At 39.5% G+C, this 18442-nt stretch overlaps 1 protein-coding gene across 5 annotated transcripts; it reads left to right on the top strand.

The window, feature by feature from the left end:
- The first annotated feature begins 4779 nt into the window (after positions 1 to 4779).
- SPRY1 (sprouty RTK signaling antagonist 1) lies at positions 4780 to 11738 on the top strand. 5 transcript variants are annotated; one of them, XM_006125605.4, is made up of 3 exons: positions 4780 to 4937; positions 5672 to 6124; positions 9559 to 11738. In XM_006125605.4, exon 3 carries the CDS (start codon positions 9614 to 9616, stop codon positions 10574 to 10576), a length of 963 nt encoding a protein of 320 aa, XP_006125667.1. In that variant the 5' UTR covers positions 4780 to 4937; positions 5672 to 6124; positions 9559 to 9613; the 3' UTR covers positions 10577 to 11738. The 5 variants fall into 5 exon arrangements, with proteins under 5 accessions (XP_006125667.1, XP_075785975.1, XP_075785976.1 ...); XM_075929860.1 differs by lacking the exon at positions 4780 to 4937 and adding an exon at positions 4996 to 5275; XM_075929861.1 differs by lacking the exons at positions 4780 to 4937; positions 5672 to 6124 and adding an exon at positions 6131 to 6486.
- Positions 11739 to 18442: the final 6704 nt, after the last annotated feature.

Raw genomic sequence — 18442 nt, forward strand, 5'->3', positions numbered from 1 at the left:
AGCCCATTTGCAGAAAAGTAGAGTGGTCAGTGACTTTCAAATACCTAAAATAGCCAACTTGAAAATAAAATTCAGTACCTGTAGCCAATGAGAATGTTTGGGGTGAACACCCACAGAACACCCTGATTCCTGTTTGCTGAGTGCTTGTGTGGGTGAAGGTGAGCAAGGTCCAGCATCTTGAGCCAAACAGAAACCTTTCATAATTTTCCTTTGACTTCTGATTTTGGTTGGGCTTGAGCCAAAGCCCTAACTCTTGAACATCTCTGTGCTTGATGGAAGTTTGATTCTACCTCCAAACTTCATGGTTGCATCAAGTTTTGCTTTCCTCTTTTCATTCTTGAAAGTGTGCTGCACTGCGGCATAGTCCTCTCTGTTCAGCTTCTAAGAAAAACAATGCTGTCTTCTTGAAGAAAAATCAAGATTACGTTGCAACTGAGAATTTCCCATGTGCGTACCCACAACCCCGTGTCCTTGACAGCAAGTTGTTGTATGTTGCTGCATTTCTTTACAGAACTTCAAGAAAGCTCTTTGCACAGAAGAAATCCCCAGCCACTTGTCTTTTTGATCTCAGATAATGATCAATCTGTCTACTGGAAAGTGTGACTGGAAACTCCACCTCACATCATCCTTCACTTTCCTTCACTTGCACTAAAATACTTCACTGTGACTTCAGTGCTCAGTTTCCTCTCCTCCCCCACAATGTTTATGATTTTTTTACTTCAGCTCTGCACAATAGCTTTATTTTGTTACACCCTCCACCATCAATTTTAGCCAAGCCCTACCTGCCACAATCTCTCATTTTTGTAATTAGGAAAAAGTGCTCTTGCTATTAGTAATAAATAAATAATATAGTAACAATATGTGGCAAATCCCTGTATTTAAATCCACAATCTGAAGCCAACATTCTACCCATTTTTCAGGGAAGGAAACTGGCCCAGAGAAACTAAATTCCTGCCCTGAGAATAATTTTTAAAATATTGATATTATAAACTATGCATAGTGTATCCTATTATCAAGACTAATGCTGTTTTAAAAAGTGAATGCTTTTACGAATTGGTGTGGCTGCTCTGACCCACTTTTGAGATAGGAGATGAAAGATTATATAAAAGGTTATGTTTCTCCTCCCATTTAAGTCAGTAACAAAACTCACACTGACTTCAATGGGACCAGGAACTAGTTTCTAAGTCCAAAGAGCTTCCAGTTTATTTAAATGGTGTTTTGTTTATAACACTTATTTTTTCAGCTTGAAATGAATCAGAGGTAATAATGATGAGAGTTTATATTTCCTCATTTCTTTTAGCAATATTACATTTATTTTTGTGTTGACAAGACTTTTTCACTCCCTTGTTTGTTACTGAATTAGAAGATTGTATTTATCACTTTTCAGTGACAGTAACACATTAAGTCCAGCCTCAGAAACATTAACGTTCATTAGACATGTTGGGTGGATATCCATGAAGTATATGATGTTTCACATGGTCAGAGATAAAGTTTTGCATTGTAGTGTTACAGTAAGTATGTATATTGTTTTACTGGGTATGTTGAAGTTGTATGAGAGATATTTTTAGTGCATCAGTGAAGGTGGTGAAAATTATGTATATTGGTTAGGGGATGTTAAAAGAAGATACCTTAAATTGATATTTCCTTGTTTTGAGAGGAATATCCACTCCTTAGGAAACTTTAACTGTTTTAATCAGTTTCTTCTTTGGAGGCATATGTTTTTCCTTAGAGAGGTACAAAAATAACTGTATAGAAATGACCTGCTTTTTAAAATTAAAGATATACCAGAGACCTCAGAAATGTGTAGCAAACTACTAAAAAGCATAAGAGTCCTCGTTCATCATGCCTTATTATGGCATAATGTTCAACGTGTTAATTACTATTTCTATTGTGGTTTGTTTCTTTGTTCTTTTTGTTTAAAGTTAACTTTTTGAAAACAATTATAATATTTTAATAACTTGAAGATACAGTAACACGCCTTATAGAAATAACTGATAATTATAATTAGTGGAAGCCTTTGAAAATGTCATTTAAGGAATTTTTTTTTATTGTTACGAATATATGCAACAGAGCTAGAGAGAGAATCTAGTTTTCATAGGTTCTACTCTAGTTTCTCAGTGACAAGATCATCCTGTAGAACAAATGGGTTAGAGCATGAAATTAAAGACTTTTGACTTAATCTGAGTTTCTCCCAATATGTAGCAGAATGGGGCATGCAAAAGTAGTCTTAATTTGTGGAGAATATATTCAAATATGAAAATGTACCTATTTTTTATGAAACAACATAGCTCAGTTCCCAGTTCTGTAAGAAGGGGACATGTGAATCAGACCGGGTCAGAAATTTTCTGGTGGAACATTTTTCTGTCAAATCAAAATGTTCTGTGGGCATATGATAATTTTGATGAAACTTCTGACAGAACACGCAAGTTTTAGAAGAAAATCTGCTTAATTCCTTGCCTGCTCCCCATCTATCTTCCTACCTCACCAGCCCTTCTGAAGGCCACTTTCTGGGAGCCCAAAGAGAATCTTTCATTTTGGAAATACTAAAACATTCCCTCAATGGGAATGTATTGGTGTGTCTAAATGAAATATTTTGGAATTTCACTTCCAATATGGAATTAAATTTTTTGGAAAACCTCAAATTTTTTTTTCAGAAGTGAAATGAAGTCTCCTGGCCAGCTCTATTGTGAAACATCTCAGATCCTCCATTAACTCACCTATACTTTCCTGACTTCTGATGTCTTGCTCAATAAGGAGGGCCGTGTGAAGCATACAGAAAGTAATACGTCAGTGGAAGAGATGAGATTTGAAATCCTCCGGTAAAATCCTGACCACATCAAAGTCAAAACTCCATTACTTCTCCATTTTTATTTCTTTGTTGAGCCTATTTTGGTCAATAGATATGGAGCTTTCTCTGTATTAATTGGATCATCAGATTCTTTCCTAACAATGCTTTAAGAACTTCTAAAGGTGTCAAACGAAAACCCTTTCATGTAAAATGCCTTAGAGATCTGAGGCTGTGTCTGTGCAGCTGAAATACAAGGATGTTTTCTACTTGCTAGGTCAGCGCGTTGGCTTTAAAACTGCATTTTACACCAGCCTGAGTGCACTGTGTCCATGCAGGGAGGAAATGGGTAGCATTTAATAAGTGGACAAAGTTCATTTTAAATCCTAATCTTGTTTTCCAAAATGCTTGTAGCCCGCCCCATCTTAGTACCGTTTGCAAATCTCAGATGCATACTCTCACTCCATTATCTAGGTTATTAATAAAAAATATTGAATAGTATTAAACCCAGAACTGACTGTAACATGACCCCTGTAGATACATTCTCCCAGTTTGACAACAAACCATTTAATGGAACCAGATTAAATAGTTGCTGCAAAACTTGTGTGTGTGGAGGAGGGAGTGCTTGCCAATGGAAAATGACAAAATTAGTAAGGAAAACATTGTATCTCCCACCATCTGGAAGAGTAAAACCAACTCCTTGCAGCAATTTTGCCAATTTGTATTATTGTGTTGATGCAGAAGTATCCCTGAATGTGGCCTAAAGTATAAAATAGTTGCATATATTTTACTGCGGGCTAATTTGTAGAAATTGATAACCAATTGTTTTTATTCCTCTAGTTATATGAAAATCTTGATAGATACTGAGCACTCATAACTCAAATTTTCTTCATTGCAAGTTTGGATGCTCAGTGCCTGTCAGGATTTTGCTTAAAACGGATACAAGATAAAATCAGCCTGGCAAACTCCCCATGGAGTCCACAACATGCTAGGAACCATATAAACAAAAGGAGGCATGATCTTACTGCCTCAGAGAGCTCATATTCAAAGGTCCCAATCCTGCAAACAGTTATGCATGTGATTAATTGTATGCATCTAAATTGATCCATTGACTAAGGTCTGATCCTGTAAGCTAGTCTGTGAGAATGGACCTCTTGTCCCCGTGCTAAGTGAATTGATTTCAATGGGATTACGTGTGATAACAGAGGTCTGGCCAGTAGAAACAGCTTGCAGGAAGCAAGACAGAAATGAAAGAATGGTAAGGCAAAGAGTAAGAGGTAAAACATATGAATAACGTGATTAGAGCAGAGATCAGTCCCATCTTGAGAATACAGAATTTGATAACATAAGATGTCTTTAGTTATTGTTCTAAGTTATGTAGACTGTTCACAGTGACCCTTCAACCTTGTCTTTATCAGACATCTAGATTCTTGTCAATATCACAGTACTAATCAATCTTTTTTGAATGTGGAAAGGTTAGTAGTCTTCAGGACCATGGCAGGAAGAAGAGAGATGAATGTGGGAGAAGTGAACAGATTTGCATGTTGTAAATGTATGCGGATATTATTTTGCAGGGGAACAGAAAGAAGGGTGAGTAGGTTTTGCGCCTAGGCTAGTGTGTTTTTGACAGTATTACAAGGCTGTGGCCTCAAAGACATGCTTAACTTTCAACAATGAATGCTCCTAATTAGTTCTGAGAGACCATGTAAGTGCTTGCCAGATCAGGACCAAGATCAAGTTCGTGACACATTGACTCGCACGCACATACGTTTATTATCTATTCCATTCTCACGTTACTTTCCACAATGTTAAAACATTTTACAGGGTAGCAAGTAAACCTTGAAATTCGCACGTACAACTGAATGAAGAAATGGCTGCCGGGTTGTAGAGAACTCCACTCCAGGATTTCAAGAAAGCTTTTCCGAGTGACACATTGACATCATCGGAGGCGTGACTGAGGGGGAGGCGGGGGCTCCGCGCTGAAATGCTGCTGTGCGGAGCTGGAATTACTGTGTAACAGCAACAGTAAAGCAAATAGCAAAGTGATAGCAGCAGACAACAGTGAGCAACTGCTGTCTATATTGGTTAGGTTGGAATTATCTCCAGTTTCTTCACATGTGCATTGGGGAGCAGTTTTTTATCTTTGTATTAGGTAAGCATCAGCAGCGTTTGTTCTCCTTTTGGAAGACATTTAAGAACAGATCAGGTGTTTAATGTTTGTTCTTGAACTGAAGAGGGGGGGGGTCTCTTTAAATTCTCGTTTTCAGGTCTTAGCTTAATGGTTGCTTTGCCAGATGCAAATAACATTTGTATTGTGAATTACAGTGCCGTTTACTGCTAATGCTTTCATAGAAAGAATACTGGTGCACTTTTATTTCTCTCTGTTTTGTAGTTTAATTCTGCAGCAAGTCAACTGCGTGAAATGATTAAATATGCACTATACTGAATTAGAGACTGAAAAGTATTCTCGTGAATTCTCTAGTAAAATAGGTAAAGCCACTTACAATTTGCTGGTAATGTACAATTTGCAATTAAGTTATTGTGCCTCCCTTGCGTTGTTGGTCTTACTTAATGAACAGATTTTTTTTGCGTGCTGGAACGTTGTTTGCTCCACTTGAAATGCCAGGGAGTTTTAAAAGCACTTCCTGCAAGAAGTTTGTGTCTAGAGTTACATTAGATTTTAGTTTTCTGACTGACATGCTCCAAGCCTGTCAATCAGTCTGCAACAGCAACAAGCAAGCACATGGCAGTTTGCAGAGAGCTCTGAGACAGAGCCATTGCTTTCTGCTGCCTCTCGCTTGCATGTTTTAGAACTTGCTCCAGTTACGGTAGATATGGCTTGAAAATAAGCGTCTCTTCATTATTATTATTATTATTTTGCGACAGGCATTCTCGTTACACTTTGGCTGTACGGAGGGGAGAGGGGTTGCAGCAGGACCATGTGGTGAAGCAGAGCTGGATCTGGGACGTCGTTTTGCACCACGCAAGTTCAGCTTAGAAGGCTCGTGTGACTATCCAGGGGAAATACAAGTGGAAGTCGGTGGAAGAAAAGAGGAATCTTGTATTCCTTGCCTTGCTCTGCTCTATCTTGTTGGATCACGTTGCTGCTACTGCAGGTGGCTCTATAGCTGCTTCTGCTCGTTTGCGGGCAGCAATTGTGCCTGCATCTTGCCATTTTGATCTGCTAGCTTGAAATGAACCATTTGCAGCAAGGGGTTGATTGTCGTCACCTATAACCGAAGAGAGAGACTTGCAGCCAGAGAGACGGCTTCCTTGGGAATCCCACCACCATCGAGTGATTTACTTCTCCCAAGAGAATTGTGCCTGCTCAATGAACAAGTGAGTTAGGGGCACGCAACCATTGAATGTTTGTTTCTTTTGAGCAGAGGTGCGGGGAGGGAGGAGGGGAGAACTGCATTTCCCTCCGCTCGGTGAATGGGATCTGGTGATCACTGTGTGCTTTGCAGAAAACAGAAATCCGGAAGAGTTGTCCTCTCCAACCAAAACGGGGCTGGAAAAAAAAAAGAGAGAGAGAGAAAGCGGGGCACAGTCTCTTCTGAAGGGGAAACGAAACCCACCCGCCTTCTCTTAACACTTGCGCTGCTCTGTGGATCTTAACTGGGGTGGCTTGAAATGGATTTGCCACTAGTGACTTCTTGGAGATAAGTCCTTAATTCCTCTCCCGTTCTTACTGAGCTGAGGTAAAACTCCGTGAGGTCTGCAGCGCCGCCGCCTTTTGCACGTGTCGAGTTGGAGGAGTGAGCAGGTGTCGTTGCATTTCCCCCCTTCCCCCTTTTGAGGGAAGGGGAGATCAGGCTGCTGCCAGCCGTGTGCTGTGGCGGAGGTCTGGCGTAGGCTGGGGTGGGCCCGTTCTTCTGGTGTGTGTGTGTTTTAACTGGCGCTCAGGGTTATGTTTTAATCCGAGGGCTCTGAACTTCTCTGGCCAAGCGAGCAGGCTTGAGTGTGCAAAGGGGCGGGACGGCGAGAAGCAATGGCTTAGGATTCCCGGCAGACCTGGGCTGTGCACTGCTGGTAGCTCTCCTGAGTGGTGTCTGGGGGAAACCTGGTGCCCGTGCCCCAAGCTGCCCGTAAGGATTCAGGGAGAGGAGTGGGGCCAGGCCGTTGTGTAGTTCCCCCTTCTCCAGAGGTTGTTCTGGATCTGTGCTGGAAAGGACCGTGAGGTGTGGGGAGGAGGGCGGGAAAAGAGGTTCTTGCGGGCGGTCAGGCGGTGACACTTTATGAATGAGGGAGGAGGGAAGTGAGGGGGTCACGTTTTGACGGGGGCTCTGAAATGCTTCGTGGAAACATCTAGCAAAACCCTTCCTCCTCCTTGCAGAGATTGCTAAAAGCTGCCTTCAGTAACCCCTAAGGGGAGAGCCTTCCTCCGCTGCTGGCTGAGGTTTGGCAGGGCTGTAGAGGTGGAGAGGGATAAAAGGAGAGAGACTTTCCCCCTCCCCCCTCGTTTCCCCGCCCTTAGCCCACCGGGGGAAAAATCCCCTGTGCACGTCCTAGCACACCCAGACCTTCCAGTGCCGTGCTGGAGAAGGGGGATGCTACAGCTTTAAGTATTGGAAGGACCGCCCTCCTGAGGTAATGGTAACCTCCGTCTTCCCCTCCTCCTGCAAAAGGGGGGGGGGGGCAGCCCTTGTTTTCATTCATAACTTTTCCCTCTTCCTTCCTCTCCGTCAACTATTTATTCATCGCTTCGCTCGGCTCGGGTTGCAGAGGGCGCAGCTCCACCGCCGTACCTTGTAGTGGGGCGATCTTTGGCTTCCTCCCCCCCTCCCCTCTCTCTTGCACCTTTCTGTGTAGCAAACAAGCGCCAGTTAAAACGCAGCAATGCAGAATGCATTCGGGTGGTGATTCTGCCTTTTGGAAGCTGAGCTGGGAGGAGGAAAAAAGGGGGGGCAGTTGGGTGAACCCCGGTCTGGAGGAAACGCAGACGTACTTGTACATTGTGCTAAAATCCGCAATGGTTCTGAGCGTGGGCATCAAAAAATGGTATTTTAGACTTTTGTTCGCTTTACTTTTGGGGGAAAAAAAAGTAATTTTGATACTCGCAGTGGGGGTAATTGGTTCTTTCCATTAGAAACTGTGTGGCTTGCTGCTGGCTTTTTTTGTCTCTCTTTATTACAATGTGTATCGTCAATCTGCGTGTTTTTATTAATATTGAATTTTTTTCAGAGATGGCACTGGTTGCACTCTTTTTTTAAAAATACTATCAGATTCTTCCCCTGAAAGTGCACTTCTGATCTCAGCAGCTGTATGGCTTTTCCCCTTTCTGTGTTCATTCATCCCTAGTATTTTGTGTGCACATATTAAAGACTTAAGAAAAGGAGAGCTTGTTATGTGGGATGAATAAAGAGTGACTGGATAGAGGTGGGGTTTTGTAGTCTTAAAACCCTAAGTTCTATACAGGTGGTATTAATGCTTTCTATGTCACAATGTAAATTTGAAATAAATAGACTTTTTTTTACAAGTTCTACACAGACTACTGAAGCAGTACCTCTTAACAGGATTTCAGGGGAATTTTGCTTTTCTCCTCTCCTGTGTATTCATCCTCTCCCTCCTTTTTTTCTTTCTTGAATTGGGAACATCTCAGTGTCAAATATGCTCTGGATATGCAAGACACACTTACTATTACTAGGGTCATTGGACGAGTTGATTTTACATATATTAAAGTCTGAAAAGGAAAAAAAACATTTATTTTACGCAGTTTTACTCTTGTGAGGCTGAGGGAAGTAAATCTTCCGTTAACTGTTGTTGTAGGGAAGCAAATGTTTGTTTTCCCACGATACTCTGTGATCACTGCAATGATGTATAAATAATCTGCCCTCCTTGCCTCCTCCCATTACCTTTTGTATAGGTACAAAATTGGCACTCTGCAGAATTTTCCAAATCAGCATTGTGTCAGTAATTTGGGACAAGAAGTTGTAAAAAAGATAAAAATAAAACAAATGTAATTTTATTTGTTTATTCAGTCTTCCATGATTTTTCCACAGTAGCTTGTGAAATTTTTTACATTATTTTTTCACGAGAAAAGGTACGTGACAAGTCATAAATATCTGAAAACTGTGTTCCAGTTTTATTTTACTACTTCATCTCCACACACACACCCTGCCCTGTAGTCTCAAAACACTTAAGAAAGCTGTTGTATAACAAGCTGTTATTTACATCTGCTGTCTTACTTTAATAACAAGTTTGCTACATTATTTGGAAACTTTGAGCTTTCTACTGTGAAAATGACCTTTGGTTTTAGGCATTTTTTTGTAGGATTTATTTGAGATTTCTTAATGGATGTCTTTCTTTTTAAAGATAGATTATAAGCTTAAAACATGATATCGTATTCACAGACTGACAAAAGAGTTTGTGCAAATTTAATTATGCAGAATATTAATCTGATATCTATTCAAGTATCTAACTTGATTTGGAGTACTAAGTATTGCTGTTGCTGATCTCAGTAACCAAGATAACCAAATAAACATTCAGGTTAATACTTCATTTGTTTCAAATGGAAAAATCTCAGATTTAAAATGTCTTGGGGTCTCCTCTTACATTCCTTGTCTGGCATGCCAGACCCAGACTCTCCCTCTTCTACCCTGTCTCCCTCCACTCCCTTACCCCCTCGCAGTGGTCACATCATTGTAAACCATGGCTAAAGGAGATCATTACCAAGTGGTCAGGGAAGTTTGTGGCTTTCTGTGACATTTTTATTTTTAAAAGCTCCCTGTGATTTACTCCTTTCACCCTTTTTATTTTAATTTTTTTCTTAGGATTTCAGATGCATGCCAGGTTCCCACTGAATGCCAGAAGTAGAAATCCCTACAGATGGAGCCCCAAAGTCAACATGGCAGTGGCGGTTCATTAGTTGTAATCCAGCAGCCTTCCTTGGACAGCAGGCAAAGGTTGGACTATGAAAGAGACATTCAGCCATCAGCTATCTTGTCATTGGACCAGATCAAAGCCATCAGGGGCAGCAATGAGTATACCGAAGGTCCATCTGTGGTGAAAAAGTCTGGCCCACGGACAGCACCAAGACAAGAAAAGCATGAAAGGACTCATGAAATCGTACCAATTAATGTGAATAATAATTATGAGCACAGACCCAGCCACCTGGGACCCGGGGCACACCAGCCTAATGTAAGGGCTCCTATGTTGAGCAGATCGACTAGCACTGGAAGTGCAGCTAGTTCTGGAAGCAACAGCAGTGCCTCTTCAGAGCAGGGGTTGTTGGGAAGAGCGCCACTCTCTCGGCCAGGTTCAAGCCACAGATCTGAAAGGACAATCCGGACACAGCCCAAGCCGTCATCTTTGATGGTAGATGATCTGAAGGGTCCCTTGAAAGAGGACATGACACAGCACAAGTTTATCTGTGAACAGTGTGGGAAGTGCAAATGTGGTGAGTGCACAGCCCCGAGGGCCTTACCTTCGTGTTTGGCCTGCAACAGGCAATGCTTGTGCTCAGTAGAAAGTATGGTGGAGTACAGCACCTGCATGTGCCTGATCAAAGGGATCTTCTACCACTGTTCCAATGATGATGAAGGGGACTCGTATGCGGATAATCCCTGCTCTTGTTCGCAGGCACATTGCTGTTCTAGGTACCTGTGCATGGGAGCATTGTCCTTGTTTTTTCCTTGCTTGCTCTGCTACCCTCCAGCTAAGGGATGCCTGAAGCTGTGTCGAGGGTGTTATGACCGGATCAATCGTCCTGGTTGCCGATGTAAGAACTCCAACACTGTCTATTGTAAGCTGGAGAGCTGCCCATCTCGGAGTCAGGGAAAGCCCTCATAATTTTGGAGGGGAGATTTTACTTCTTCCAGTGCTTGTTTTCAGGTTGTGGCTAATTTTCTGTTTGTGTGGGGGTTTTACCATTGCATCCTTTTCCACTTTATGTATGCAAGTTCTTTCCTGTGCCCCCTCCATAATCCCTCTCTTAACTCAGACAGGTGTGGAGTATTTTACTCAGTCATGTTTATTTCAATTCTTTGGTAAGCCTGGACACTGTGCCTGCATTTGACTCCTCAACTTGACAGGGCCTCCTAGGTTTGTAAGTAATCCACTCATGAAAGAGGCAGTGAGGGCTTTTCTTCAGCCTCTTACTCTGCAAACAACTTCCCCAATGTTCCCTTTTGTTCTCTGCAACTGTCTCTCTCTTTAGTTCCAAGGAATAGTTCTACCTTATTTCACGATCAAGCTGGATTAATCTTGAGGGGTTTGGAACCGTAGAAAATTTAAGGCAGGCTTTTACTCCATAGTGAGAGAGAACCTGCTTTTCCCTTTGTTCCTTCGTGGAATTGTCTCAGTCCAGAGACTTGCCTGGTTGATACATTTTTTTTTTCTTTTAAAGTGTAGTTTTGGATTTTGCTTCACTATATAGATCTTCACATTGGAGACAATATGGCTGCAATTTGTTCATCTGTTTTCCTTGCTTTCAAATCTGTGAAGGACATCACTACTCCACCTCTGTCACCATGTTTCTGTGATCACTGAGATCCTGTTGATGCTGATGTTAAAGTTGGTGGTGTTTGCATATCTGAATAATCTTCAGGTGTTATTGAATTAAGTTACCTAAATGTTCTTGGCTCTTTAACACTTCTCTTATTCCCTTGGTTAGTGAATTTAGCTCTGCCTTGTGCTTCATAACTTTAATCTGTTCCAAGTTTTATTGCCTTAGCCACAATTTGTGGTCTTTTTTTTGTATATTTGATGTATAAAACACAAAGTTGAATCCTTACTATTTTTAAGACAAAAGTCTGTTAAAACTTTTTTTTATTGTAAAGAATATTTATTTTGTGAATCTCTATTATTTTATGATATTTATTGCAAAAGACTGTTTTGAAAAATGTACTCGCCTGAATATAACAAAATATCAATACTTAACGAAAATAAGGGTGACACAAAGAAAGTACATATGTTAACTATAATGCAGAAAATATATTAATTAATGAAAATGTCTCTTGAGTTTTTCATTTTAATATACCCGTAGGTAGTGGTGTGATCTCTAAGTCTATATTGCAAAAAGTGTTGCTATTTTTTTTCTCCTTGTGCTATGTCAGGGGGTTGAATAACCAATACTGTGAGGATACTAGCATGTGTTCAAGTCTTGTTTGCCTAACTTTGATGTTGAAAATTCATTAAAATGAATTTTCACTAGGAGATATTTAATAAAATTGAATCTCTGTAATTTGCTTGATGTTGCCATGAAGTTTAGACCATATCAATTTACCAGAGCATTCTGGAAATGCAGCTATAGATAGGGACCCCTAACTTCTATTATTTTTGTGTGTGTGTGTGTGTGTGTGTGTGTGTGTGTGTGTGTGTGTGTGTTACTGCACATCTGTACAAAAGGCAAGAAGTAAAAATAATCTTGGTGTTGCTGAAGTCTGTTAGGTCAGGAAACCTATGTTTTGTTTTGTCTTGCTGCCCTGCGGGAACTCTGACTTATCCAATCACAACTGAACTTCACTTGTCCCTTTTAATCTAAACTCTCTTGAAAGTAATATAGGTATCACAGCTATTTGCTGAGTACATGCACATTTAAATGGTCAGAAATAGGCTTTGCTTTAGGATGAATGGACAGTCTCCCACTTCTAATGGTGTACTTTCAGGCTTCCCAAGGAGAGTGTACCAGTTCAATACACTGCTAAGTTGCGTTCATAATGTTTCTCTGACCTTCTGCAGCACATTTAAGAAAAAGTAGTTTTAAGATTCAGGAGACTACATCATACTCTGCAAATGAGTTCTCAGATTTTGTTGCTTTGAGTGACCTCAACTTGTTTTATCAATAACCCCTCAGAATATTAAAAAATATACTAGACTGGGCTCTTCTAATTAAGTGTGTCAGCACTGACTCCCCGAGTGTCTTTTGTTGTTGCTGGAGTTCAGCTATAAGTCATTAAAATGTTGTTAGGAGTTGCATCTCTTGTTGAAAGAAGAATGCAGCTTTTATGACAATAAGTACAGGCAGTCCCCGGGTTACGTACAAAATAGGGACTGTAGGTTTGTTCTTCAGTTGAATTTGTATGTAAGTCGGAACTGGTACATATTGTAGGGGAAACTCTAGCCAAACATTTCTCCAGAGCTCAGTTTTATTCTCCCACACCTCACTTCCCTCAGTCCTTTATTCTCAAGCTGAGGTGTCTGCTGAGAAAAGCCGCTCCGCATCTCCCTGGTCTGCTGGGGGGAGCGGGGGGCGGTGCTAGCTTCGCCTCTCCCTGGTCTGCTGGAGGGAAGCAGCTAGTGCGGGGTTGCCTCACCCCGTTTGTAAGTAGGGATCCGATGTAAGTCGGATCCATGTAACCTGGGGACTGCCTGTATATGGAATTATTACTTATATTGACACAAAGTATATGTTCCTTTTATAGTAAAAGTGGTAGTCCATTCTTGAGTGCCCCAGTGTAATTTTAACAGTATACCGAGAACTGACAAAGTTTACAGGATCAGATTTCTTCAGTATTTGTCAAGTGGCAACATAAAAATACTAACCAATATTTTCTTTCTTTGGATGTGGTAGAGCTGATTTTTAAAAAAGCATTTTGGGGAAGAACTTACTTTTTTTTTTAACTACTTTTTCATTGGTAATTTGGTCCAATGCTAAGCTGCAAACAGTCCTTAAGACATTGAAATCCTTGTCGAACAATTGCCATTGCTCTGATACAACCACTTTCCCTGTAATTTGCCAATATTAAAAACAAAAAGACTGAAGAGCTTTGTTCTCAGAACTGTCAGTCCAATATATGTTGAACAGTTTTAGTCTCATATTTGTTACTTCTTATGTAATTCTATTTATTTCATTAAAGTGTATATGAATCCTTTATTTTCCAGAGCTATATTTCCTTAGCTCCGGACTTCCAAAAAAACAAAATATATAGCTTGCTTGAAAACAAAGGAATCATGTAGATTGTCTTAATTCATCATGCTGTTCAAGTTGCAGAATATAATCCGTAACTATTTTGGTTTCCTGAAAAATTGGCCTTTTAGTTTCTTATTAACTCTGGGAAAATGGCAAGGAAAATTTTCCCTTAAACCATTGAGTTCTTTCATATTGAAGATATATTACGTTTTTTAGGTATAGTTGTGGGGCACTGTTAAATAGTTTCCAGGCTGCATGCCAGAGGTGGCTACATTTAAGCAATTGGAATGGTATCTTTTGTCTAGTTGGTATATTTTGCATAGTTAATGTAAGTTTGATTTAGTAATGCACTGTGGCATCGTTCGGAGCGTAAGGTTTTTCATACTTAACAAATATACAACACCTTACTCTGAGAACATCTGTGCTCAGGTCCAATTGGTGGGGTTGTGGAATGCCTTATTAGGCAAATATGAGCAAATAGACAAAAGTGAGTTAACCCTGTACCCAAGAAGCTCCAAAATTTGAATAACCTCTTGCAGTTAATTGTTTCTGTTGCACCAATTGAGATTCTTCCCCTAATATTCTTGTTGCATTCAAAATATACTCTCATAGATTGCAATTGTACACAGCATTTATGTAATTCATTTGCATAACTTGTTGAAAGGCAGGCCAGGTTTCCTGATGCTAAATGCACCAATGATCTTAATGATAAAATTAGAATAGGAATAGATTCAGTGCAGTCCTTGATTCAATAAATTATTTGGGACAGGAACTGCCATTTTCTATATCTTTGTCCCACCCACTTGCCATTTCTGCTATTAGGGTATATCTACTGACGTTATTCTGAAATAACATAGTGCGCGTCTACGCCAAGCCATTATTTCGAAATAATGGCGAGCTGGGAGACTTCTTACTCCAACTCATGGTAACCCTCATTTCACAAGGAGTAAGAGAAGTCGAAGGAAAAGTGTTCTTTCTTCAACTTCCTGTTATGTAGACAGTGCCAAAAGTGAAGTAAGATATTTCAACTTCAGCTACGCAATTGACGTTGCTGAAGTTGCATAACTTAATTAGACTTTCGCCCTGCTGTGTAGACGTACCCTTACAGTATAAATAAGTGATACTGTTACCTTGATCAGAAAACCAAGTTTCTTTTGTAGTGGTGGTAATTTTACTTTGAAATATTATACTCAGGCTTATTAGAGACGTATGGGTGAGGTAATATCTTGTGTTAGTTCAACTTCTGTTGGCAAAAGAGACAAGTTTTGAGCTTACCTACAGTTTTTTCTTACCCATACCTCAAGAAGAACTGTGTGAAGCTTGAAAACTTGTTTCTCTTACAAGGAGCAATTGGTCCAGAAAAAGGTAATATCTCACTCATCCACATTGTCCCTCTAATATCCTAGACCAAAGAGCTACAACAACCCTGCACATGTAATTAGGCTTGGCAGAAATTGATCTTAAAGTATGTGGGGATCAGACAAATTTTTCATGACAGTGATGTTAGGATTTAAAATTTTAGTTTCTAATATTAAAATATATTTTCAGCATCATACAAAATTTACAGCGTAAATACCTTTCAATCAATTCTGTTCAATTTTTCAAGCAACATATTTCTTCTTTTGCCTAGTGTTAAATTTAAATTATCAATAGAAATATTTTTTCATCAGTTTGTGTGTGGCAAAATCAATGTTTACCCAAAAGTTATTGATAAAAATGTAAGCTTTTCAAGCTTAATTATACTGCAAGAATATCATTCACATGAATCTGAGATTTCCGTTTCTAAAATAAATTCTGTTATAAAGAAAATTCTATCATAAACTGGTATGCTAAGTAGATATGAAGTTTATCTGAGTGACCATTTCCATCATACTAGATTGAGTATATTCAAATTAAGAAACCACCTGTTTGGCATATGGGATTCTGAAAGGCACTGTACAAGGTCTAGAGGACAAGACAAGAGGAGACTTTGTAACTAAGAATTACAGCCTTAATTTGTAAGTATTTGACATGTTTTGGAGTAGTCAAGATTCTCCTATACTTTTCTATCCCTTATTTTGCTGTTGATTGCCTCAACTAGTTTGTTTGCTTTCTTCCATCTGGAAAATTATGGTGTTGTGATGGTCTCGCCCAAGAAACAGGAATAAAATCTGACTCATGACTAGAGTTAGCATGCTATGATAATTACAGGATGCATGAGTTTAGCAAGTGCTATTCCAATGAACTTTCCAATTGGAAAAGTCCTCTTTAATCAGCCTTCATTTTGGGGGGGGGGGGGTGAGGAGGAGGGATAAGAGGAAAGGAAGAAATACATGTAAAACTTTTCTCCTTACTAGGTGTGGTAGCTTTCTACCTTATTTCTGGTGACAAAGCAGAGGTGATACAGGCACGACTTTTTACATTAAGGTTAAGTGGTGGCTATCTGCCACTTTTGCATTTTCAAGAGCTCCTTTTATGATTTGTTGGAGGGGGATTCTCTTGAAAAAACAGCAATTCACTTCAGAGGCGTCTTCCCCTAACCTCACTGGAGTATGTACTTTGGACTATCAGTGCAGTTGTCTGATGTGGAACCTTCATCTCGAAAATGAAGTCACTAAGTTGCTAAAAACTGAGATGAAGCTATATTTAATTCTCTCTTCCCCTCCCCCCGCCTTGGGACAATGTACTGGATGCACTAAAAGCAGAACTATTTAATTGGAGAAATTTTTGGCACAATTTCAGTCTATTTTTATCAAAATTACAAGCACAAACTGGGAGCATCTTACATCCCATTTTTCCAGAACCATTGTGCACCATTAAATTAAAGATATTCTCTGCAATGAGCTTGCTGTAAGATCAGGGTTCCTGCAAAACAAATAGCCTAAAAAAATCTACCCCTGCATAAAACCCAGGATGACATAGATTCCTTGCATAGTCTACTTGGGGCTAATAAAAACATTGTACATTTGTGGGGGTTTTGTGAATTCTTTGTGTGGGTTTTGTGAATTCTTTGTGTATTTTACTGGAGTATATTACAATTTTAGGACTACAGGTAATGGGTTTTTGGGGGGGGGGGGTGCGGTGAGGGAATGGATCTGATAACTATTGCTGCTTCAATTTATATCCAAAAATATGATGCTACTTTTATCCAGATAATTTCTTGGGATTCATTCACATTATTGTAGCACTTAAGAGTCCCTAATCAGGAATCTCTTACAATAGGTTCTATACAAACATACAGTGAAACTTTCTTCCCTGAGGAATACTTAAGGTGCAAAAAATGGAAGTATTCACCAGAGGCAATGTAATATTAAATTCCAGGTTTGAATATTTAGTCTGGAATCCTGTTCCTATTGAATTCTACGTTTGCCTGTAATCTTGATTTTATTCCCGTATTTGGAATTCAACTCCAGCCAGTATTGTATGACTGAAATAAACTGTGTACTTTCAGGTAAATAAAAATGCCATTATAATCCACAATATTACCTATCTCCACTTTTGAAAAAAGTCAGATTTTTGTAAATGTCTGTTCTTTCTAAGAGAAGAAACCAGATATTTGCTCTTTACATGGTTATGCATTTTCATAAGGTATGTTCTTTGTAGCCATCCCTGTCTTTGGGGGCACTGAAAGCTTTACTCTGTAAAGCATCAGTATAGTGTTAAATGAATTATTCCAATCAATATCATGTGGAAGTGTTTAATATTAGCTCTTAATGGAGCCCTTCTGTTTGTGTTTCCACAGCACCTAGCACAATGGAAATCTAGTGCTGATTGAGCTGTTTGGTCACTCCTGTTGTTTTACTGTTTTTATAACCACATACAGAATTCATTTACATGATGGATCAAATTGATCTCTAGTATAAAGCTGCTAAAATTGTTGGATTTACACCTGGGATGAATTTGGCTCTAACACAACTGAACTTGTTGTATAGAATGCTGATAAGGTGGTTTCTGAGTTTCTTTGTGAGAGTGTGGCATAATCTCTAGCTGTAGTCTGTGGGATATAGACTGTAGTGAGTTTTTCACCCTCCGTTCCTTAGGTATGAACCCACTACAGTCCATTTATCCCGTAGACTACTGCCAGAGATTATACCACACTCTCAAAGAAACTCAGAAACCACCTTATCAGCATTCTATACAGCAATTGAACTTGTATGTTACATTGGTGTCTAGTTCAACCACAAGCAGCTCCAAGTGGAATGTATAATGGTGTTTTTTACTGAGTGTGATGTTCATATACCGTGTACTGCATGGAATGTAGGTATACACTTAAAATATTTTTCTTGGTTTATAATATTGAGTACCTATTACACAATGGAAAATAAGTAATTATTAGCAGCAAAGTATTGTATAGCTGAAATATAGTGCATATAAGCTTGGACAAATGTTATTGTATGCTAACTGCACTGTATACAATGCCACTTCATAATCAATGGTTCTAATCTCAGGCATTTTAATTTAAATAATCCCTTTTCCTAGGAAATCCTTCCACTAATCCTTCCAGTGCCTTTGAGGATTTCCTCTTCACGCCTTTAAGTTCTCTTTTGCAAGACAAATTTTAGTTACTTCCTACTTGATGACAGGGAAAGTCTCTCTTCAAAGTGCCATCATTCCTAATTTGTACAGAAGAGTTGATGTCTTCTCCTTATGCCATTTGTATTTGCCAGCTCTGGGAGCAACTCAGTGAAAGTTTACCATATAGGATCTTTTTGGCAGATGTCTTCTATGAAATCTGAATTTTGGAAGATCTCATTATGTGAAATTTGTTAGCTGTCCTTGGTCACAATCCACCCACTCTACCTGCTTTTGTACTGCACCTGTTGACT

The sequence above is a fragment of the Pelodiscus sinensis genome, chromosome 5 (genome assembly GCF_049634645.1).
Source record: "Pelodiscus sinensis isolate JC-2024 chromosome 5, ASM4963464v1, whole genome shotgun sequence".
Taxonomy (NCBI): Eukaryota; Metazoa; Chordata; order Testudines; family Trionychidae; genus Pelodiscus; species Pelodiscus sinensis.